The 20,300-nt window shown below is 43.3% G+C and overlaps 1 protein-coding gene across 1 annotated transcript in view; it reads left to right on the forward strand.

The window, feature by feature from the left end:
* The window catches only part of NOSTRIN (nitric oxide synthase trafficking), a 45,290-nt gene that overhangs the window by 208 nt on the left and 24,782 nt on the right, over window positions 1–20,300 (forward strand). The window contains exons 2-3 of the mRNA XM_038751482.1: window positions 1,878–2,089; window positions 12,108–12,193. Of these exons, the coding sequence (XP_038607410.1) occupies window positions 2,063–2,089; window positions 12,108–12,193 (113 nt within the window). The 5' untranslated portion in view covers window positions 1,878–2,062. The remainder of the gene's footprint in view (window positions 1–1,877; window positions 2,090–12,107; window positions 12,194–20,300) is intronic.

The raw sequence follows: 20,300 nt of genomic DNA on the forward strand, positions 1-20,300 counted from the left end.
ACTAAGCTCTTGGGAGAGTACAATATACAACAAATGACAGCATAAGACAAGACAACTGAGGCCTAGAGAAGTGAAATGACTTGCCCCAAGGTCACACAGATGAGACAGGGTCAGGATTAGAACCTAAGTCATCTGATTCCCAAGCCAGTGCTCTTTCCACTAGGCCACTCTGCCTTCCTTCATCCAAACCCAGCCTAAAAGTGGGACAGTGTAAGCACCTGGGCTAAGGCAGGACCCCGGTCTTCTTGGAAACAGCATGACATGAGAATTCTCCAGAAATACCTCTTAATTAGGCATTTACAGTGTGTCAACCACACTAAGTGCTAGACTAGATACCAGATTAGAGGTGTTTATTACTGTATGCAAAGTACTGGTCTAAGCACTTGGGAGAGTACAGTACAACAGATCTGGCAGCTCAAACTCAGTTACCGCCTCACATAGGGCTCACAGTCTACGCAGGAAGGAGACAAGGTATTTTATCCCCATTTTACAGATGATGAAACAGAGGTACAGAGAAGGTGGGATTTCTCAGAGGTTACACAGAATGTCAGTGACAGAGTGGGGATTCGAACCTGATTTTCCCGACACCACCTCTTGTGCTATTCACTGGGCAACACTGCTTCCTACTTGACATCCACCAGACTAGGGCACACTGAGGTTCCGACCAGATTTATTAGTGTTTTCTGGACACCAATCTTAACTGCCTCTATGCATTGCCTCTATGCTCCCCATGAGAGCACACATTAAGATTACACTCAGTTGTCCTGTACCCTGGGTTACATTCTTGATGAACTCCACATTAAGGAAAGGTCGTGTTACAGTGTGTGTACTTCTACTGAGGGCTGCATCCTTCCCCATGACCATTTCATTGGGCATTACAATCGTGTTCTTTCCAGATAGGTGGGTGTTGCTAGAAGAGGGTTTCCTGACTCCCTAAATGGCATTCCAAATTCAACGGGGTAGTGGCAGAACACACTCTGGGAAATGTGTATTCTTTGGCCCCCTTTGGCTCCCTGCCATTCTGGAGACCATTCATAGTTCAGGTCCATGGGACACTTTTAGACTGTGAGCCCACTGTTGGGTAGGGACTGTCTCCATATGTTGCCAACTTGTACTTCCCAAGCGCTTAGTACAGTGCTCTGCACACAGTAAGCGCTCAATAAATACGATTGATCAACACTGCCATCTAGCAACCGGAGAGTATCAAAGATTGCATTTTACCCTAGCAGTGTTTGGCCTGGACCTGTGCCAGTAAGACTTCCAGAGAGAGAGAGCCCATAGGAAGTCCTGTGGGCTGGACTTACCTGGATTGGGAGGTTAGGAACCGTGTCTCACTCTACCTCCCAGCGTGTAGTACGGTTCATTCATTCAATGGTATTTATTGAGCGCTTACTGTGTGCAGAGCGCTGTACTAAGCGCTTGGGCAGTACAAGTTGGCAACACATAGAGACGGTCCCTACCCAGCAGTGGGCTCACAGTCTAGAAGGTTCTCTGCACACCTAAAGGACTTAAGTATTATGAAGAGCTTGATAATTCAAAAGTTTCTTGCAGATTATTTCAATTCAGTTATTCCCTTTCCCAGTTGATCTCACTCCTTAAACTGCACACACTGATCTTTACACCTGTGACTGCCATTCAGAGAACCCTGATTAGATTCAAATGAGGGACACCTGGGGCTCCACTGAACCTGGCAGTAGGTTAGCAGATTTGCTTAGCTTACACAGCTCTGGGAGGTTTCCCCCAAACCCACAGGATTTCCAGATTCAGGAACACCCTTCTGAGTTTCAACCCATCCTCTCAGTTAGCTTCTGCTTCATCAAGAAGCCCACAAAGAGCTTTGCTGAACCAGAAACTTACTCCTCTGCATGTTATTTCAGTTCTATATTTCAGGAAATCAATGGGATGAAAGTCCAGTACTGGAAATTCCTCCCCAGGAAGCTCTGTTGAGTTTGGCAAAAGTTCCACATTCTGATGTCGCAAGACCTTTGAACCCCGGATTTCCGTTAAACATCGAGATATTATATAGCTTCCAGCACACTGCCGAAATAGAAACCATTTCAACATGAAGAACCCCCTGACGGATTGCTTGGTGAGTAGCTCAGTGTGGGGGCATATATGTTGTGTGGATTTGTAGCCTTGGGGATTTTAGCTTCTGAGTATTCACTCAGAGCTTCAAGACCAACCAGGAGCCAACATTGCCTCTGGGTGAGGATTAAAAATTTGTTTTTGTTATCATCCAGTGTAAAACCCAGCCTGTTCTAGGAATGGAGAGGTCAGGTTTTTCATACCGTGTTCCTATAATCAATAATGCTGCTTATTTGGGGCCTTATTTGGGTGCATGTTCTCAGCTTTTTGGGGAGGATTCAGAGACACTGAGACAAAATCATTTTATACACAGATCCAAATTTTATATATGGAATCCAAAAGATTCCGCAGCAGTTTTTCAGAATAGAGGCTAAGGATCATTATTAAAGTGGACTCCCGTAAACTGTCAAATTCAGTACTGTTACTAGAAATTGGTTATACCATCTCTCTCTTCCCCTTCCCCCCAACATCCCCCTCCAACACACACACATACATATACACAAAGATGTATGTATATGCTTGGCACGAAGTAGGTGCTTAACAAATCCCATCATCATTATTATTGTTATTATTATTATCTACAAATTGGGCCAAAGGTTGTCCAGTCATCACAAAACAGAGAGTTTTTCTACCTCCTGCTGGACTGCTTTGTAGATTAACTCTCCAAAGAATTTATCATACTGTCAGAAAAGCCTTCCAAATTGTAAGATTAGTTAAATTGCCAATGAACAGAACAAGAGAGTGAAGATTTTTCAATCAGAAAAGCAGAAAATGAGAAGCAAGTGGCAAAAGACATAGTCCTTGAATCTAGGAATGAGAGCAAGGTAAAGAAAAATGTTCTTGCTCACTGGCTCTCTTCAATAGCTAGTGAGGGTAGAGCTAATAGTAGATGGTCCCTATAAAGTGTAGGTTTTTAGTGTTATTTTTCACATGTGTACCAGAAAAGTGAAACTTAAAGGTAGAAACTGCAACTGCAACACATGGAGCAGGAAGGTTGTAGATCTAACTGAAAAGTGTGGTGAAGGATTGTGAAATACTCTTCACTCTTGATTATTCAAGATAATGGGGTGAACATAGGCAGGGATTGTGGAAAAATACAGATAATCACAATGTATGGAAATTAAGCATCCAGAAATGTAAATGAGACATAATGACAGCAGTGCCAAGCAGAGAGTAAAAGTAAAATGCCATTGTCGAATGGCAGAAACTGCTTTTTGTACTCATTGTTTCCTCCTCCTATTTTAATTATATTAAAATTTAATTCCTGCCATCAGTGGCCTGCCAACTGTAATTTTAATATATCATCATCTTTTGGTTTGGGAAAAGACACTAGGACAGTGCAGAGAAGGGCTGGAGGAACAGAATAAGGTAGAAAATAGGTGTGTGAAACCAAGAAAGTGAGGGCGATAAGAGAGACGAGGAGATGGGGGACAGAGACCAAGAGCCCCCAAGTACAAGTGTGGTCTAGTGGAAAGAGCATGAGTCTGGGAGTCAAGAGGACTTGAATTTTAATCGTGGCTCGGCCGCTTGCCTGATATGTGGCTATGGGCCAGTCACTTGTCTTCTATGTAGCTCACGCTGGGAAGCAGCGTGGCTCAGTGGAAAGAGCCCGGGCTTTGGAGTCAGAGGTCATGGGTTCAAATCCCGGCTCCTCCACTTGTCAGCTGTGTGACTTTGGGCAAGTCACTTCACTTCTCTGTGCCTCAGTTCCCTCATCTGTAAAATGGGGATTAAGACTGTGAGCCCCACGTGGGACAACCTGATCACTTTGTAAACTCCCCGGTGCTTAGAACAGTGCTTTGCACATAGTAAGCGCTTAATAAATGCCATTAAAAAAATGTCTTCAGTTGGAAAATGGGAATTAAATACCCATTCTCCCTCCCCTTTAGACTGTGAGTCCAATGTGGGGCATGGTCTTTGTCCAACCTGATCAGTGCTTTGCACATAGTAAGCGCTTAATAAATGCCATTAAAAAAATGTCTTCAGTTGGAAAATGGGAATTAAATACCCATTCTCCCTCCCCTTTAGACTGTGAGTCCAATGTGGGGCATGGTCTTTGTCCACCCTGATCATCTGTAAGAAGCAGTGTGGCTTAGTGAATAGAAAACAGGTGTGGGAGCCAGAAGGTCATGGATTCTAATACTGGCTCCACCACTTATCTGCCATTTGACCTTAGGCAAGTCTTCTCAGGGGCTCAGTTATCGCATCTCCCCCTTTTAGACTGTGAGCCCACTGTTGGGTAGGGACTGTCTCTATATGTTGCCAACTTGTACTTCCCAAGCGCTTAGTACAGTGCTCTGCACACAGTAAGCACTCAATAAATATGACTGATTGATTGATGATTGTAAAATGGGGATTAAGACTGTGATCCCCAAGTGGGACAGGGACTGTGTCCACCCTGATGAACTTTTACCTACCCCAGTGTTTAAAACAGTGCTTGGCACATAGTAAGCACTTAAGTCCATAATTATCATTATTATTATCATTGTTATATCTAGCCCAGTGTCTGGTTCAGTGCTTGGTACATAGTAAATGTTTAACAAAATCACTATTATCATTATTATCCAAAAGTACCAGAGGGTCCTTTCTAAGACAAATTCCTGAAATTCCTCCCACTTCATATTTAGCAGACCACTATTCTCCACATCTTTAAAGCCCTTCTCAAATCACACCACCTCCAGGAGGTCTTCCCTGACTAATCTCTCATCTCCCTATCTCCTCAGGTCACCCTGACCACTCGACAGCTCACTGTATCACTTATGCTGTTAAGTCCATACCTCTGAGGTTCTTAGGGATTCATCTCCTCCCCTCCCTAGCCTTTTCGTACAGACCTGTAAATTCTGTTGCTTCCCCTTACTTGCAGTTTATTTTGTCTGTCCCACTGCTAGATTGCAAAGTCCTTGACAGCAGGGATCATGTCTATTAATGCTATTGTACTCTCCCTATTGCTTAGTTCAGTGCTCTGCACAAGGTAGGTACTCAGTGAATACCACTGATTAATTGAGGGGGCAAAAATGAGGCCAAAAAAGGGTTTTGCTCTATTTGCCTTTCTCCCCAGAGTGTAGGTAGAGACAAGTTTGGGGTAGATGTTTTGCAAAAAGAAAATATCCCCAAACAAACCAGTTTCCAGCTCCAGGAGCGTGACTTTCTAAACTTGCTCCCAGGAGAGTGTTGGGCTGTCAAATGTTGTCCTGGCCTTATCTCCTCAAGGACATCCGTGTAGGCTGTGTGCCTCCATGGACGGAGCCAAGCCATTGTTTGGGTCTGCGGGTGGAGGATGGGGTTGGAAAACTGGCTGTAGACATGGGGTCACAATCAGTGTCAGAAGTTCACTGGGGGTTATGGAGGAGGCACTGGGAAAGTGTCCAGGGCTTGGTTTGCCAACCCCTCTCACAGAGGCAGGGTTGGAGGTGAGGGGCAGCTGCAAGGTTGAAGAAGCTGGCAGGCCAACTTCCCCGACACTGACTGTCCCGGGTCCCTCCAGCCCTGGGGTCACAGCCGTGAGATCAATCCATCAGTCACTGGTATTGATCTATTTTGATTTTTTAATGGCATTTGTTAAGTGCTCACTATGTGCCACGCACTGTACTAAGCACTAGAGTTGATTCAAGATGATCAGTCCCTGTCCCACATAGGACTCACAGTCCAAATCTCCATTTTACAGATATGGTCATTGAAGCCCAGAGAAATTAAGTGACTTGCCCAAGGTCACATAGCAGACAAGTGGTGGAACTGAGATTGGAACCCAGTTCCTCTGACTCACAGGCCTGTACTCTTTCCACTGGGTCACACTTCTCCCATTTATTAAGCACTTCTTCCATTTATTGAGTACTTACAGTGTGCAAAGCACTGTACCAAGTACAGAGGAATGGATTTAAGGTCTCTTGAGGCCCTTTCCAAATTTGTGATTCAAAGGTTGGGTCTCCCTAGCACAAAGATGAAGAGGAAAGTTAGCGATTTTCCAGTTAATTTGTTCAGTTTATCACCAATCTGGGTAATTACAGATTTCTTTTGGTTTGAAAGCTCCAGTCAGGTTGTCTATGTCAAATGAATGCATTGGGGAATTGGCAGATGCCTACTTTGTTTTGGTTTAGGCTAGCCAGTGGGTTGAAAGTTATGGTGCGATTCTCTTACAATAACTGGCTCCTTCAAAGCTAAGTGTAGCCCAGGGCCGGGTTGGTTTAGGTGGCAAAAAGTGGACTCGATGTGGTTCCGTACTAGAACACTCAAAGCAGTTTCGGAGGGCAGAGGCCAAGTCTGTTACTTTATGGGCAGCAGTGAGTCTATGCCAAGCCAGGAAGCAGGACTCAGTGGGGGATTTATGGAGCTCAGAAAGAAAACCCAGAGAAAGAAATCCCAGGCTGTGGGTACCTCAGAGAAAAACTGCTTGTGGGAACAGCAGGATGAAGCGTTTCCTGATGGTGTGAGAAACCACCCAGGTCAGTGGCAGCATGGAGAAGCAGCGTGGCCTAGAGGACAGAGCACAGAAGTGGGAGTCAGAAGGACTTGGGTTCTAATACTGGCTCTTCTGCATGTCGGCTTTGTGATCTTGGGCAAGTCACTTAACTTCTCTGGGCATCAGTTACCTCATCTGTATAATGGGAATTAACACAGTGAGCCTCATGTGGAAGAAGAACCATGTCCATTCTGATTGGCTTGTACCCACCCCAGCACTCAGTACAGTGCCTGGCACGTAATAAGTGTTTAACAAATACCATTAAAAAAAAAATGTTGTGGAGAGACACAGTCAACCGCACAGTTGACCAGGCATGTCCTTACAGGGGACGAGCCTAGGGGACAACTTGGGATCCACTGAGCTGGGCTGCTGGGGAAAAGTGGCTGTCCTCTGGGTTCCTCTACAAACCACAGTCAGCATTCTCTATTCTCCGATAAACTGCTTGGGGAAGATCTTCCCACGAGAAGTTTGTATTAAGGCTATTTATAACTCGTTCATAAAAATTCCTCTGTGACTGCAATCTTACAACTGTCTCAATCAGGCAAAAAAAACAAGTCTTGTGTGGAAAGATGATGGAGAAAGGAAAAATTTTCAGCTTCAAAGAGCCCGGGAGCCTCATGATCATGATTTTAACTTTCCCATTCAAATCTTCAACTGGTGGTTGATGGAACAAGTGATTTTTTCACCATTGCTGCCTTTCATGTCAGGGGTGACATTGTCATCCATCTTTTTGTAGCGCTCACTCTGTTCTCCCAAAGTCCAGGTGCGGGGGGTGGGGGTGGGGGATTTTTGTGTGTGTGTGTGTGTATGTGTGTGTGTGTGTGTGTAAAAATATATATATATATATGTATATATATATATATATATATATATATATATATATATATATTTGAAGAGCAGGGTGCTAGCCTTTTTGTGCCTTCTTCCAGATGAGCTTCAAGCAGTTCTCTTCCAGGTCATTTTCATTTCAAGTGTGATGATCCTAAGCTCATGGAAGTTCACCTACCATGCCATACTGGCTAAGCAACTACTTTTGAACACTCGCTTTTTCTCACCCTATGAATTTATTTGTTTATGACAAGTGAGCAGACAATCGGATCCCCCACAAAGGTGGGCTTATATTTGTATGGAACAGTGTGATTATCAGCTCATTTTCAGCCAGCTCTTCAATGATTGCCGAGGAAGCAATGTTCCCTATTTACGGGCACTCTGCATGAAGCTCCTTTGAAGAGATAATCAGTGAAAAGTTTTTGTGAAATAATTGAAGGGTTGTTAGCAACTTAAACAAGTTTATCATGTCTCCTCCATGGGCTCTTCTCATGAGGGCACCCAGATCACCTAAATTTTGGATTGGGGAAAACCTGACAAACATGTAGAAAAACACTGGGGCTATCACCCTTTGGGAGCAGTGAGTGGTGAGGCTTTTCTCCACTGTGGGTCCTTCACTTGAGCCCTGGAGTTCTGGGAACAGTGACTAGGTAGCTGTTGCAGGGACAGGACTATCGGCCCACAAGGCTCAGGGAGCAAGAGGCTCACATCCACAGTCCTGTGGGGCTCTTCCCCAGCTGATTCAATATTTCTGCCTTTTTTTTTATGGTATTTGTTAAGCGCTTACTATGTGCCAGGCACTGTTCTAAGCACTGGGGTAGAGACAAGCTTAGGGTGAACACAGTCCATGTTTCACACGGGGCTCACAGTCTTCATCTCCATTTTACAAATGAGGGAACTGAGGCACATAGAAGTTAAGTGGCTTGTCCAAGGCCACACAGCAAACAAGTGGAGGAGGCGGGACTAGAATCCAGGTCCCTCTGACTCCCAAGCGTATGCTCTTTCCATTAGGCCATGCTGTTTATCTTTATTTCTGCCTTCAGAGATGACTAAAGAAGCCTCCCAAATGCTCAGGCTTTTCATCATCATCATCAATCGTATTTATTGAGCGCTTAACTGTGTGCAGAGCACTGTACTAAGCGCTTGGGAAGTGGGCTCAGAGTCTCTGCTATGCCCCCCAAATATAGTTCCTAGAACCACTCTAGCCTTCCAGCACCCCTGTTCTCCACCTCCCAACATCCCCTTACTTCCCCACCTCTGTCTGCACTTTACTGGAAACATGGAGGAAAGAAAATTCTAGCCTAGGGCTTTGAGGTGAATACAGTCCCTGAGACTGTGGGCAAATAATAATAATACTGTCTATAAAGCACTTACTATATGCCATACACTCTATAAGTAGATCAGTCCGTCGTATTTCTTGAGTGCTTACTGGGTGTAGAACACTGTACTAAGTGTTTGGGAGAGCACAATGTAACAGAGTTGGTAGACAAGTTCCCTGCACACAAGGAGCTTGCAGTCCCTGCCTCACATGGTACATGGAGAAGTGGTATCTTATCCCAAGTTAGTGGAGGCACAGAGAAATTACGTGGCTTGCCCAAGATCACACAGTAGGCATGTGGCAGAGCCAAGATTAGGACCTAAATCTCTTAACTCCTAGGCCCATGCTCTTTTCCACTAGGTCGCATGACTTCTTAGGGCCAGAAGAGCTCAGGGACCCACTCAATACCAGAATCCAAAGTAGAATGCACTCACCCAGTTCTCTCCTTCTTCTGATCAATTAATCAATAGTATTTATTGAGCACTTACTATGTGCAGAGCACTGTACTAAGCGCTCTGCTAATATACCAGAGTTAGCATACCTATTCCCTGTCCATAATGAGCTTTACAGTCTAGAGTTTATATGAGTCTGATATACGAGTTCTCAAACTGGGGCCACAACCCTGGGCTCTTAATGTCTCAGAATCTATGGCCAGGGTGGCTCAGCTCCTCTGCCATCTGGAATTTCTGAGAAAATGAGGAGCAAGATAGAAACTTCAGTACAAAGCAAGACAGAGAAGCAGTTTGAATTTCAAGGCTCTCATCTAATCTGGCAGGCTGCTCTTCTCAGTCCCTATAATTGTGGAATCAAACTTATATGAAATGAGGGAGATCAGGTAAGGGCTAACATTGGGTTATTAAACAAGCCAGGTCTCTGGTAGTTCTATTTAGGGCTTGTTTGGTTTTCCTTAATTGCTGTTATTGTGGCCAAATCTGCTGGCCCAGGTTATCTATTTGAATGAGTCAGGTCCAGGACTTGTATGATTGTAAATCACTGTTCCTCTTTATTGTCATTCCAAACAGAAACCATTCCATTATGCTCTTTGCATTTCAGTAGTATTAAAATCTGCTTACATTACCCTTTCCTATGTAGTTTCTATTACTGCTAAGCATGCAGAAAATGGTACAGTGATTCAATTAAGCACGTTATAGTCGTAGTAGATTTGATCGATGTTCCCTTCTGAATTAATTCTTTTAACTGACCAACTTTCGTATTAGCTATTTTTTAAAAAATTTCTGCCAGTCTGGCCTTTCCATATTAAGAATAGCTATTGAGGGCCCACTGTGGGCAAGGGAAATGTGTTAGCACCTTAGAGAATCTACAAATGAAGTAAAGGTGATTCTTTGCCGTTGAAGAACTTGTTTTCTAATGGGGAGGCAGGAGACATAAATTGATGAATATATCATGATGAGGAGTGAAAGCATCAACTATAACTAGGCCCAAGAGAGTAAATGAAGAGCATAGATAAATATGTGAGCATCCAGGTTGGCTGATGGGATGGTTTGACCAGGAAGGCTCAATTTTTAGCTGATCCAATTTAATACGGACTAAAAGATCAAACTTTCAGGGCAACTTTTACTTTAAAAGTTCTAAGTTTAGATGATGAGAAATCGCACTGTCGAGTCACCATTTTGTTGAGGGTCTCACCACATCCAGGACGAAGTTATCTGAGTCTTTTAGGTACAATATTCAAATTACATAATTTGGTCTTGCCCAAAGGCAAAGCTTGTTTTCCTTGTGGTGGGATGAGTGACGTTTCCCCATTTTGCTGACAATCTGATCATCAAGCTTATCTATTTTAATGATAATCAGGGACCTTTATTCCTCGTTTCAAACCCCGCTGGATACTATAGTTGCTTGCCAAAGTACTTAGCTTAATAGTCCAAGTACCAGAAGATGCTGAGCCCTCTCCTGCCACCCCCCTGAGTAGGAGAGTGAGACAGGTAGCTCAGCAGATTTTCTCTAAAGGTTGTGATTTCCCCACTATGCATGATGCACCCCCATTCAGAGAGTGCCATTTTATGTGACATCCTGCCACCAGAGCAGAGGGGTGGGAATGCTATTTCTAGCATGCTTCTCCGGGCACACAGTGTGTTACCCGAACACCATGGTAGTGAGGGAAGCATCCCCAGAGGGGCCTAGCCCTACACAGGCCTGTGTCCCATGAAATACACAATCCCTTGTGGAGAGAGCTGCAAGCAACAATAGGAGCCAGTGTGGGGTATTGAGATCCACAGTGGGGGAAAAAAAGTTAGAGCCTCCAAGATGGACTGGCCTCTCTCAGCAGTCCCACCCACTGCTCCTTCTCAGTATTCTCTTGAGCTGACCTTCCCCCCAGCCCTTTGGCCGATCTCCAGTAGTAGTAGTGGACAAAACTCTTAGGTACGCATAGGAGGTTCTGATCACCAAACAGCATCCTTGCTCTTTTGGAAAATCAAGCTGATTGTGACTTCTTGGGTAACATGCATTGAGAGTTCAAGGGAAAGGTTTTTTCCCTTTGGTTTTCTTGTGCTTAAATGTGAAATTGATTTGCTTTTAAAAAGCTGGCCTCAGCAGAAAAGATTAGCTCATTACTAACACATTCTCGTCACTGGAATGAAATGGGGCACAAGTTGGGAATGATGTTATACCCAACTACCCAATCTCACGGGTGATAAATTCAATTTCCAGTACTTTTGTTTGGGTGACTAATACCATACCAGCTCTGTTGTTTTGTACTCTCCCAGGTGCTCAATGATACATTGACTCATTGGTTCATGTGAGGAGCAGTGTGGCCTAGTGGAAAGACCATGGGCCTGGATGTCAGAGGACTGGGTTCTAATCCTGACTGCCATGTGCCTTCTGTGACCTTGGGCAAGTCACTTAACTTCTCTGTGCCTCAGTTACCTCATCTGGAAAATGGGGATTCAATACCTGTTCTCCCATGTACTTAGATTGTGAGCCCTCTGTGGGACAGGGAATCTATCTGACCTGATTATCTTGTACCTTCTGCAGCACTTGGAACAGTGCTTGACCATAGTAAGTGCTTAACAAATATCATAATCATTAGTATTAATCTTGATTGGCCATATTGGTGTGATGGGATTTTGGAAGCTAGCTTGCTCTGGACTTTGGGGCAGACCCCAGGAGATGTATTGTTTGTCACATGCTCAAAATGACTTCCCGTGTTTCCTCCTTTGAACATATTCAGAACCATGCCTGTGAGCAAAATACCTTGCCTGAAGGGCAGGGTTTGACATCTAAAAACTCTGGGGAACTTAAATCTAAGCAAGAATTGGAACTCTTAATATCTCTCCCAAAAGATGGATGTGCCAATCTGATTCGATTAATTTAAAGGATAATTGAGAGAGCCTGCATTTAGATAGAGGTTTTCTCTTTAAGGATTTATAATGTTCCCTAATGTCGTCTTTTTTTTTTCAGAACAACAAATTGTACCAGGATCTAAAGGAATTTTCTCAAAATGGAGAGAATTTATGCAAACAACTCACATCGGTCCTTCAGCAAAGGTACAGTATTTATATTTGCAATTCATGGTTAAGTTCAGCACATAAAATGCTTAACCTATTCACTTTGAAGTAGCCACTAGAACCTCTTTCCGTACACTCTGTCTTATCTCCCAGACCAGCAGCATTGTATTTTGTCCTTGAGATTGGTTTGATTCACTTAAGTACTTTGATACTCACCCCAGCCTCACAGCATTTATGTAAATATCCTCTTACTATCTGTAATTTACTTTAAAGTTTGTCTCCCTCTATAAACTGTAAGCTCCTATAATTTTGTACTATCTCAAGAAAGTAGTATAGTGTCTACTCACAGTAAGCACTCAAATACCTTGGATTGATTGAATATTCAAGCTACTTGTGGGTAAGGAAGTGCTTACTAAGTGTCACACGCTTTTCTAAGCACTAAGGGTAGATACAACTTAATCAGGTCGGACACAGCCCTTGTCCCACATGGGGCTCATGGTCACAGGCTCACAACTGTTGGATTGTACTCTCCCAAGCCTTTGTACAGTGTTCCGGTCATGGTAATCACTCACTAATCACCATCAATCGATTACGATCTGGTATAGTTTAAATAAGAGTGCAAGAGAAAACAGAAGAGCTATTTGAGGTAGACTTGGTTTAGTGAGAAATGAATCTGTTCAGCCATAGCTGAAATCATTTTCAAGTAAAACCAGGCACAGTGGGACTTTGTCCACGACCCAGTTTGTTATAAAGGTCATATCCATGGAGCAGATCTCAACGTGCCTTCTCGTTGGCCAGGCTACTTCATGTGACCTTCCCGAAGCAACCGTTGTTAGTACGAGCAATTATCTGGATCCATAATGTTGTTGTTGACCTGAAGATTTGCTACCAAAGCCACCTCAGTTCCTTCCAGTTTTCTCCCTCCTACCCCCACTCTGTCTTCGCTACATTTAAGCCCATTCGTCTGTCTTTAACACAGTGAAAAATGACAATCTCCACGGTCCCTAAAAAAGAAAAAAAACTGTACTTCACGTTTCCCCTTATTGTTGTTCTGGAAGGATTAGCATGAACAGCTCATCTCGGGTACTTTATCAGAGGATGATTGTGTCGGCTGACCTCCTCAGCGAGCCAATCAAGCACTGCTCTGGTTAGGGAGATACAGACTGCGACAGCTAAGGGACTGCTATTTAAACCAATCAATCAATCTTATTTATAGAGCACTTAATCGTATGCAGAGCACTGTAGAAAACATTTGGGAGAGTACAGTATAATAGTCTCTAGACTAAGCTTGTTGTGGGCAGGGAATGTGTTAACCAACTCCCTTGTAGTCTCCTAAGTGCTTAGTACAGTGCTCTGCACACAGTAAATGCTCAGTAAATACTGGCACTTCCCAGGATATGACTGTATCCAATCTCATTATCTTTTTTTCTGCTACAGCGCTTAGCACAGTACTTGCTAAATAGTAAGAGCTTAATGAATGCCATAATTATAAGTGTTAAGCAGGGAATCTCCCCCTTATAGACTGTGATCCCACTGTTGGGTAAGGACTGTCTCTATATGTTGCCAACTTGTACTTCCCAAGCGCTTAGTACAGTGCTCTGCACACAGTAAGCGCTCAATAAATACGATTGAATGAATGAATGAATCTCGTTCCCTTTCTCCTCCATAAAAGAACACATAGAAAATAAGAATCTTACCAATCAGGAAACTAAATGAATCCCCTTTGAAAAATAACCTCCTTCTTGCCTGTTGGTGGGCTGGGGGTATACCTCAAGGGGTGACCTGAAAGGTGAAGTCCTTACTGGTTTAAGGCTTTTACAACAGGAACGTTCCCATTGAGAATGATCATGTGGGAGGCATGAAGAGCAGCAATACCACAGCCCAAACATTGTGAACTGGCTTGAAAAATCACCAAGAGTGGGGAAACTGGGGGAAGATCCTAAACCCAGACTGGTTTTGAGCAAGTGTGGGAACAGAAGCAGCCTGGCTTAGTGGAAAGAACATGGACTTCGGAGTCAGAGGATGTGGGTTCTAATCCCGGCTCTGCCACTTGTCTGCTGTGTGACCTTCAGCAAGTCATTAAACTTTTCTGTGCCTCAGTTACCTCATCTGCAAAATGGGGATTAAGTCCGTGAGCCCCACGTGGGACAACCCGATTTCCTTGTATCTGCCCCAGTGCTTAGAACAGTGCTTGGCACATAGTAAGTGCTTAACAAATACCGTAATTATTATTATTTTATCTGATCTTTTCATTTTAGCTGTTAAAACCCTCAGCCAAAGCAGAGTGCATTTGCCTGATTTTGCTTTCTGAGAGAATACTTGAATCTACAGGCGTCTCTAGAGGATAAGTCTAAGATTCTGGAAAGGAGAGCTCTGTTCCAAAGAATATCATATTAGCACTTAGTACAGGCAGTATCATCACAATAAAGCTGAGACTAGTTAATCTTTAATCTTAAAGGTTAGCTGCCTTCTCCCATTTATTCTAATTGGTGGTGATATAAAAATGTAGTTATTATTGAAATGCCATTTTATCTTGATGTTCTGCAATTCAGAGTGTCATGCTTAGCTTGTTTTTCCCAATTAGTATCTCCAGTTTCCTATCATCTGTCAGAGGAGACTAACTTTACGTTTGCCCTAGAGCCACATAATGTAGTTTTCAGAATGCCAAGTGTCAAAGTTCGTCAGTTCACTTTTAAGCAACTACTGATCAGTTCAGCCAAGTCAAAGGTATGTCCCAGCAATTGCATTTGTAAACATTTAGTTTCCTGAATGGTCTTGGCTGTGGTTTAAATAATGATAATAGTGATAATAGTAATAAAATAACTGGTATTTGTTAAGCATGTACTATTTGTCAATTAATCAGTCATTTATTGAGTGCTTATTGTGTGCAGAGCACTGTACTAAGTTCCTGAAAGAGTACATTATAGCATAATATAAATATAAATATATAATATAAATTCCTAAACCCCATTTTTTGTATTGTTTTTCCAAGTTTTCTAAGGCAAATCCTATTATCAATGCCATTACTAATGACAACTGCTTCATCTATTTTGCATATTGAGTGGAAAGTCCCTAGGTATGGGGATATTTGGCCCTGAGCTTCCTGACAGAGGGAGTTCACAGGGGCCCACCCAGATTATGAGAAATGTGTAACTAATCAGTCAGTAGTATTTTTTATTTTTTTTAAATGGTATTAAGCGCTTACTGTGTGCCAGGCACTGTTCTAAGCAGTGGGGTAGATACAAGCTAATCAGGTTGGACACAGTCCATGTCCCGCATGGCCTCACAGTCTTCATTCCCATTTTACAGATGAGGGAACTGAGGCATAGAGAATTGAAGTCACTTGCCGGTATTAGAACCCAGGTCCTTTTGACTCCCATGCCTGTGCTTTATCCACAAGGCCATACTACTATTTGAGCACTTACTGCATGCAGAGCGTTTTACCAAGCTCTTGGGAAAGTAGAGTACAACAGAGTTGATAGGCCCAGGAAGTTTATAGTGTGGAGGGGGAGATACAGTCTAGAACAAGGAATACAGTCTTGAGAGAGAGATTAACCTAGGGAAAATCAGTCATCTGTTGAACCCTAGTCCAATGGCTGGCTATCGAATATGAAGACTAGTCTCAAGAACACATCCTTCCTTCAAAACAGGAAATGTGACTAATGTTCCATGTTCTGCTGAATTAAACAATGGAAACAGAATTTTGCATTTCACCCTTGAGGTGGGCTTCTGTCTCCTTGAATCTTTTGGCGTGGGATACCTTGTGAGCAGGAAGCGATGATAAACAGAAGATTTAAAAAATGTGATCCAAGAACAGCAGGAAGGAGAAACCGATATAAGCAAGCCTATTCTTGCAACTCAAAAGTGCAAAGCAAGCCCATGAGAAGTCATTGCCCAGCTCTAGAAAAGTAGCTTTATTTTAACTCAGCAGGAAATCTGAGCGGATATGAACTCAGGGTTGAGTTCAAAAGCATGATTTATCTTACTTTGTTTCAGATCCCCCAATATTACATTTGCAAAGGGTAGAAATTGCTAGCAAAATTACCCTTTGGGTCCTGAATAATGTATACTAATGTCTCCTTGGAAAGGAATTATACCCCAAAGAGTGGTAATAATTAAGGCCATTAGAAGAATTGGGAGGTCCAAAAGGCATCTAGCATCCTTAGGATGACTAGCCAAAACTGAACATCATAAAATGACTATTCCATCTGACCCTTTTCGTCTTCGCCCTCCTCTTTTGTTCTTGGTTGTGATCCCTGGGATATGAGTGCTTTGCTGGGACCTCAGAGTTGTACCTTCAAAGCAGCATGGCCTAGTGGATAGATGATGTGCCTGGGAGTCAGAAAGACCTAGTTTCTAATCCTGGCTCTGTCACATCTCTGCTGTGTGACCTGGGGCAACTCACGTAACTTCTTTGTGCCTCAGTTACTTAATCTGTAAAGCGGGGCTTGAGACTGTGGGTCCCCTGTGGGACATGGACTGTGTCCAACCTGATTAATTTGTATATAGTACACTGCCTGGCACATTCATTCATTCATTCAATCGTATTTATTGAGCACTTACTGTGTGCAGAGCACTGTACTAAGCGCTTGGGAAGTACAAGTTGGCAACATATAGAGATGGTCCCTACCCAACAGCGGGCTCACAGTCTAGAAGGGGGAGACAGGCAACAAAACAAAACATTTTAACAAAATAAAATAGAATAGTAAATATGTACAAGTAAAATAGAGTAATAAGCACTTAGCAAGTACTATTTTAAAAAAACAAAAACAAACCTGAAAAAGCCATAGCCGAGAAGCAGATTTTTCAGCCTTCATGTGGGCCAAACAAGCATTTTAGCCATCACTATATTGAGATAGGGGAGAGAGACAGGCTATGTTTGTTAACAGTCCAGACCTGCTTCCTGAACCTTCATTTCAGGCCCAAATGGTTATGGATTGGCAGTGTCCACGCAGGCCCACTCTCCAGACTTTTGCCCATATAATATGAATTCTGCTAGGGAAATTCAGGCTTATGAACTGAAGTTTCCATGAAAATTACAGGGAGATAGCGTAAGGAGGCTCACAGTTCAGTCAATCAGCGATATTTATTGAGCACTTACTGTGTGTTGAGTACTATACTAAGTGCTTGGGAGAGTACAATACAGTAGCATTGTTCCCTGCCCACAAAGAGCTTACAGGCCAGAGGGGGAGATAGACATTAAAATAGATTAAGGATAGGGAACATCCCTATCCTTAGGGATAGGGTGGGGTGACTATGAAGTACTTAAAGGGCACAGATCCAAGTGTAATGATTTCCTACCTCCTTTCACTCATACTTGTGAAAACAGAGAGAAATGTCATTTTGGGGACATGAAGACCTGCAAGCAAAACATATAGTGAGCCCCATTTGGCACTGCCTTTTTTGGCCAAGGCTAAAAGGGTTATGAACTCCATTTGAGAGCATTTTGGGGTCCTGAGCACGATCATTTCTGCCAGACTGCTGTGCCACAGATAGTCATGGAGAGCTGTGCTTCAGTTTGAAAACGATGCTTCCAGTATACTTGTACCTAAGCGGGAGGCTTTTCAGGCCAACAGCTGTTAATTTGTAATTGCATCTTTTCAGCTTATTTTTCTGCCTTTGCAGAAGGTGCACTAAAGAAAGCAAGGAATACTGGTGCTTAGAACCAAGAACTCTAGCAGGTTGAAATAAACTTCAATTGACTTTCACCTAACTTGCACAGAAATGGGATCGGGTTTACAGAGAATTACATCCAAGCTAAGAATAATGCTTTCAGGAAAGGAGACTTATTACTTCTTCCTTTGTTTCCTCTTTTACCTGCTTCTATCTTAAAAATGAAATGCCCCTTGAAAGTGTTTTACCAAATGTCCAGTTCAACAGTCTTGAAAGCAAGTAAACTCTTAGGAACAGAATGTCTTGTGGAGCTGTTGCTCTCATCTTGAAAGAGTCATGAGATAGTTCATTGGGTGGGCATCAGGCTGATGGATGGGGAGAGGAAGAATTGGGAAGGGGCCTTTTATCCTTTTCTCTTTGCCCCTTGGGAGTTCATCGGATGTTTATGCAGTAAATCCTTTGAAAAGATTCCAGTTCAAATAGCTGGCGGAAAGGATTGAGGCTCCAAAGAACTAAAAGCTCGAGACAAAAGCATTAAACATATATCTAGGTATGCAGTTAGCCAAAGGCGTAACGAAACCGTCTACCCTGCCACCTCCCGTGACTAACTTTTCATTCAGCACTTTTCTGGCCATTTGAGATCCCCTGAAAGGCTGGTGTAATGCTTATATTTCCCAGTGCAGTAAAGCACGCTAAAAAATATCCATATCAATCAGACCCAACTGTCTGGGGAGAAGGTAGCTGAGGAAGAGGTTCAAGACCCTGATGCTAGAGGGGTCTGAGCTTTCACTAGGGTCCGTGAATTCAGTACAGGGTGAATTGAGCCCAGAGCAAGCATCACAAAGGAGGCATAGTCAACCCCTCTGATGACAACTGCCCTTCTAAGAGTTCATAGTATAGTATGTCTTCGTTTGAAATCAAGGAGGACAGAAGCACGTTTGTGACAGGAAGGGATAGTCTGAGGATTATAGTCGCAATCACCTAGACCATGAGTCCCGTTTGGGATTGGTCCATGTATGATTGGCTTAGTCTTGTACTTAGTCCAGGATCTGGCACATAGTAAGAGCTTGAAACCATATTACATGAGTGTTGGGAAGTTGGGTGGGAGGAGTCCTCATTGATAGCCTCCGAACACTCTCTCTCCCTCTCTCAATCCACTGGAGCCCAACACATTGCCCTGCACCTGCTCATAAAGTAAGGAATCTTGCGTGAAGGATAGGCCGGAAGGAATGGGAAGGAAGGAAGTAGTGGAGGATGAAGCGATGGGAGGGGAGAGAGACAATGAAAAGGTGCAGATGAACCTGTATGCTTTCAGAGGTGGTGACTAAAGGCAGGGGCAGAGAAATCAGGTATGTAAGGGAAAGCAAGAAATCCAGCGGAAGTGTCTGAGATAGTTGGAGTTGTGGCTCTGGCCTGGGAGCAAGGTTGCATAGACAGACAGACTTGGTAAACTTGATCTGATTAGATTGCAGTTCCCCAGAACTTAGTCCAGTGTTTGGCACATAGAAAACACTTTACAAATACCACAGTTATTATTATAGTGCTCCACGTGGAGGATTTAAGAGGGTAATGGAAACATTCATGCCCAAATAGTTCATAATGTGTTTCTAGAAGGCAAGCAAGGCACCAGAAGGCTCTTAAAGTTAGGGATGTTGGTCCTTTTTTAAATGGTATTTGTTAAGTGCTTATTATGTGCCAGGTGCTATACTAAATGCTGGGGGTACATACAAACTAATCAGGTTGGACACAGTCCATGTCCCACATGGGGCTCACAGTCTTAATTCCCACTTTACAGATGAGGGAACTGAGGCATAGAGAAGTTAATGACTCGTCTAAGGAAACAAAGCAGTGGTAGCCTAATTAGAATCCAGGTCTTTCTGACACCCAGGCCTGTGTACTATCCACTTGGTCATCGTGCTTCTCTACTGCCCTTTAAGCATGATGACAAGGAAGCAATCATCACCCATTTTCTGCACATGTCCTGTTGTCACTATCAGAGATGGATCTCTGGATTGGAAAGCCCATTGGTCCGAACCAGGAAGGGCATTGCTCACGTTCTCATTGATTGTGCACGGCTTACCCAACAGAGAAGCCAGTTAGTGGGTATATGGTATTACCTGCCCAGAAAGTTAGATTGGCTTTAGGACCGATATTCAAATAATCAAGACATGTATTTGGCTCTTCTGGTCCTCCTTCAGAAGATGTTGCATTTAGAAAGGAAGGCTGAGTGAGCCTGGTACATGTCTTGTACTAACACCAAACCTTGTCATCTCTGTTTTAACATGGTGACTTTTATGGTTGTCAGACTGGGCTGTTGTTTTCCAGCTGGCCAGTCTATTTGCTTTCGTTACTGTGAAATGTGTCTGATGCGGTAGGCATTTGTCCTTTTGTTTCAAGAATGGCCAAAATACTTCAATTCTTAATTGTGTTGCCAAAAGAAAAAAGCAAGATTTAGCAATGAACAGCTCTCTTGGTCTTGGTAGCAGTCCAGGACGAGTCCACATTTTATCCCACTAGCAGCACAAACTTGGTT

Source organism: Tachyglossus aculeatus, chromosome 9, assembly GCF_015852505.1.
Source record: "Tachyglossus aculeatus isolate mTacAcu1 chromosome 9, mTacAcu1.pri, whole genome shotgun sequence".
Classification (NCBI taxonomy): Eukaryota; Metazoa; Chordata; class Mammalia; order Monotremata; family Tachyglossidae; genus Tachyglossus; species Tachyglossus aculeatus.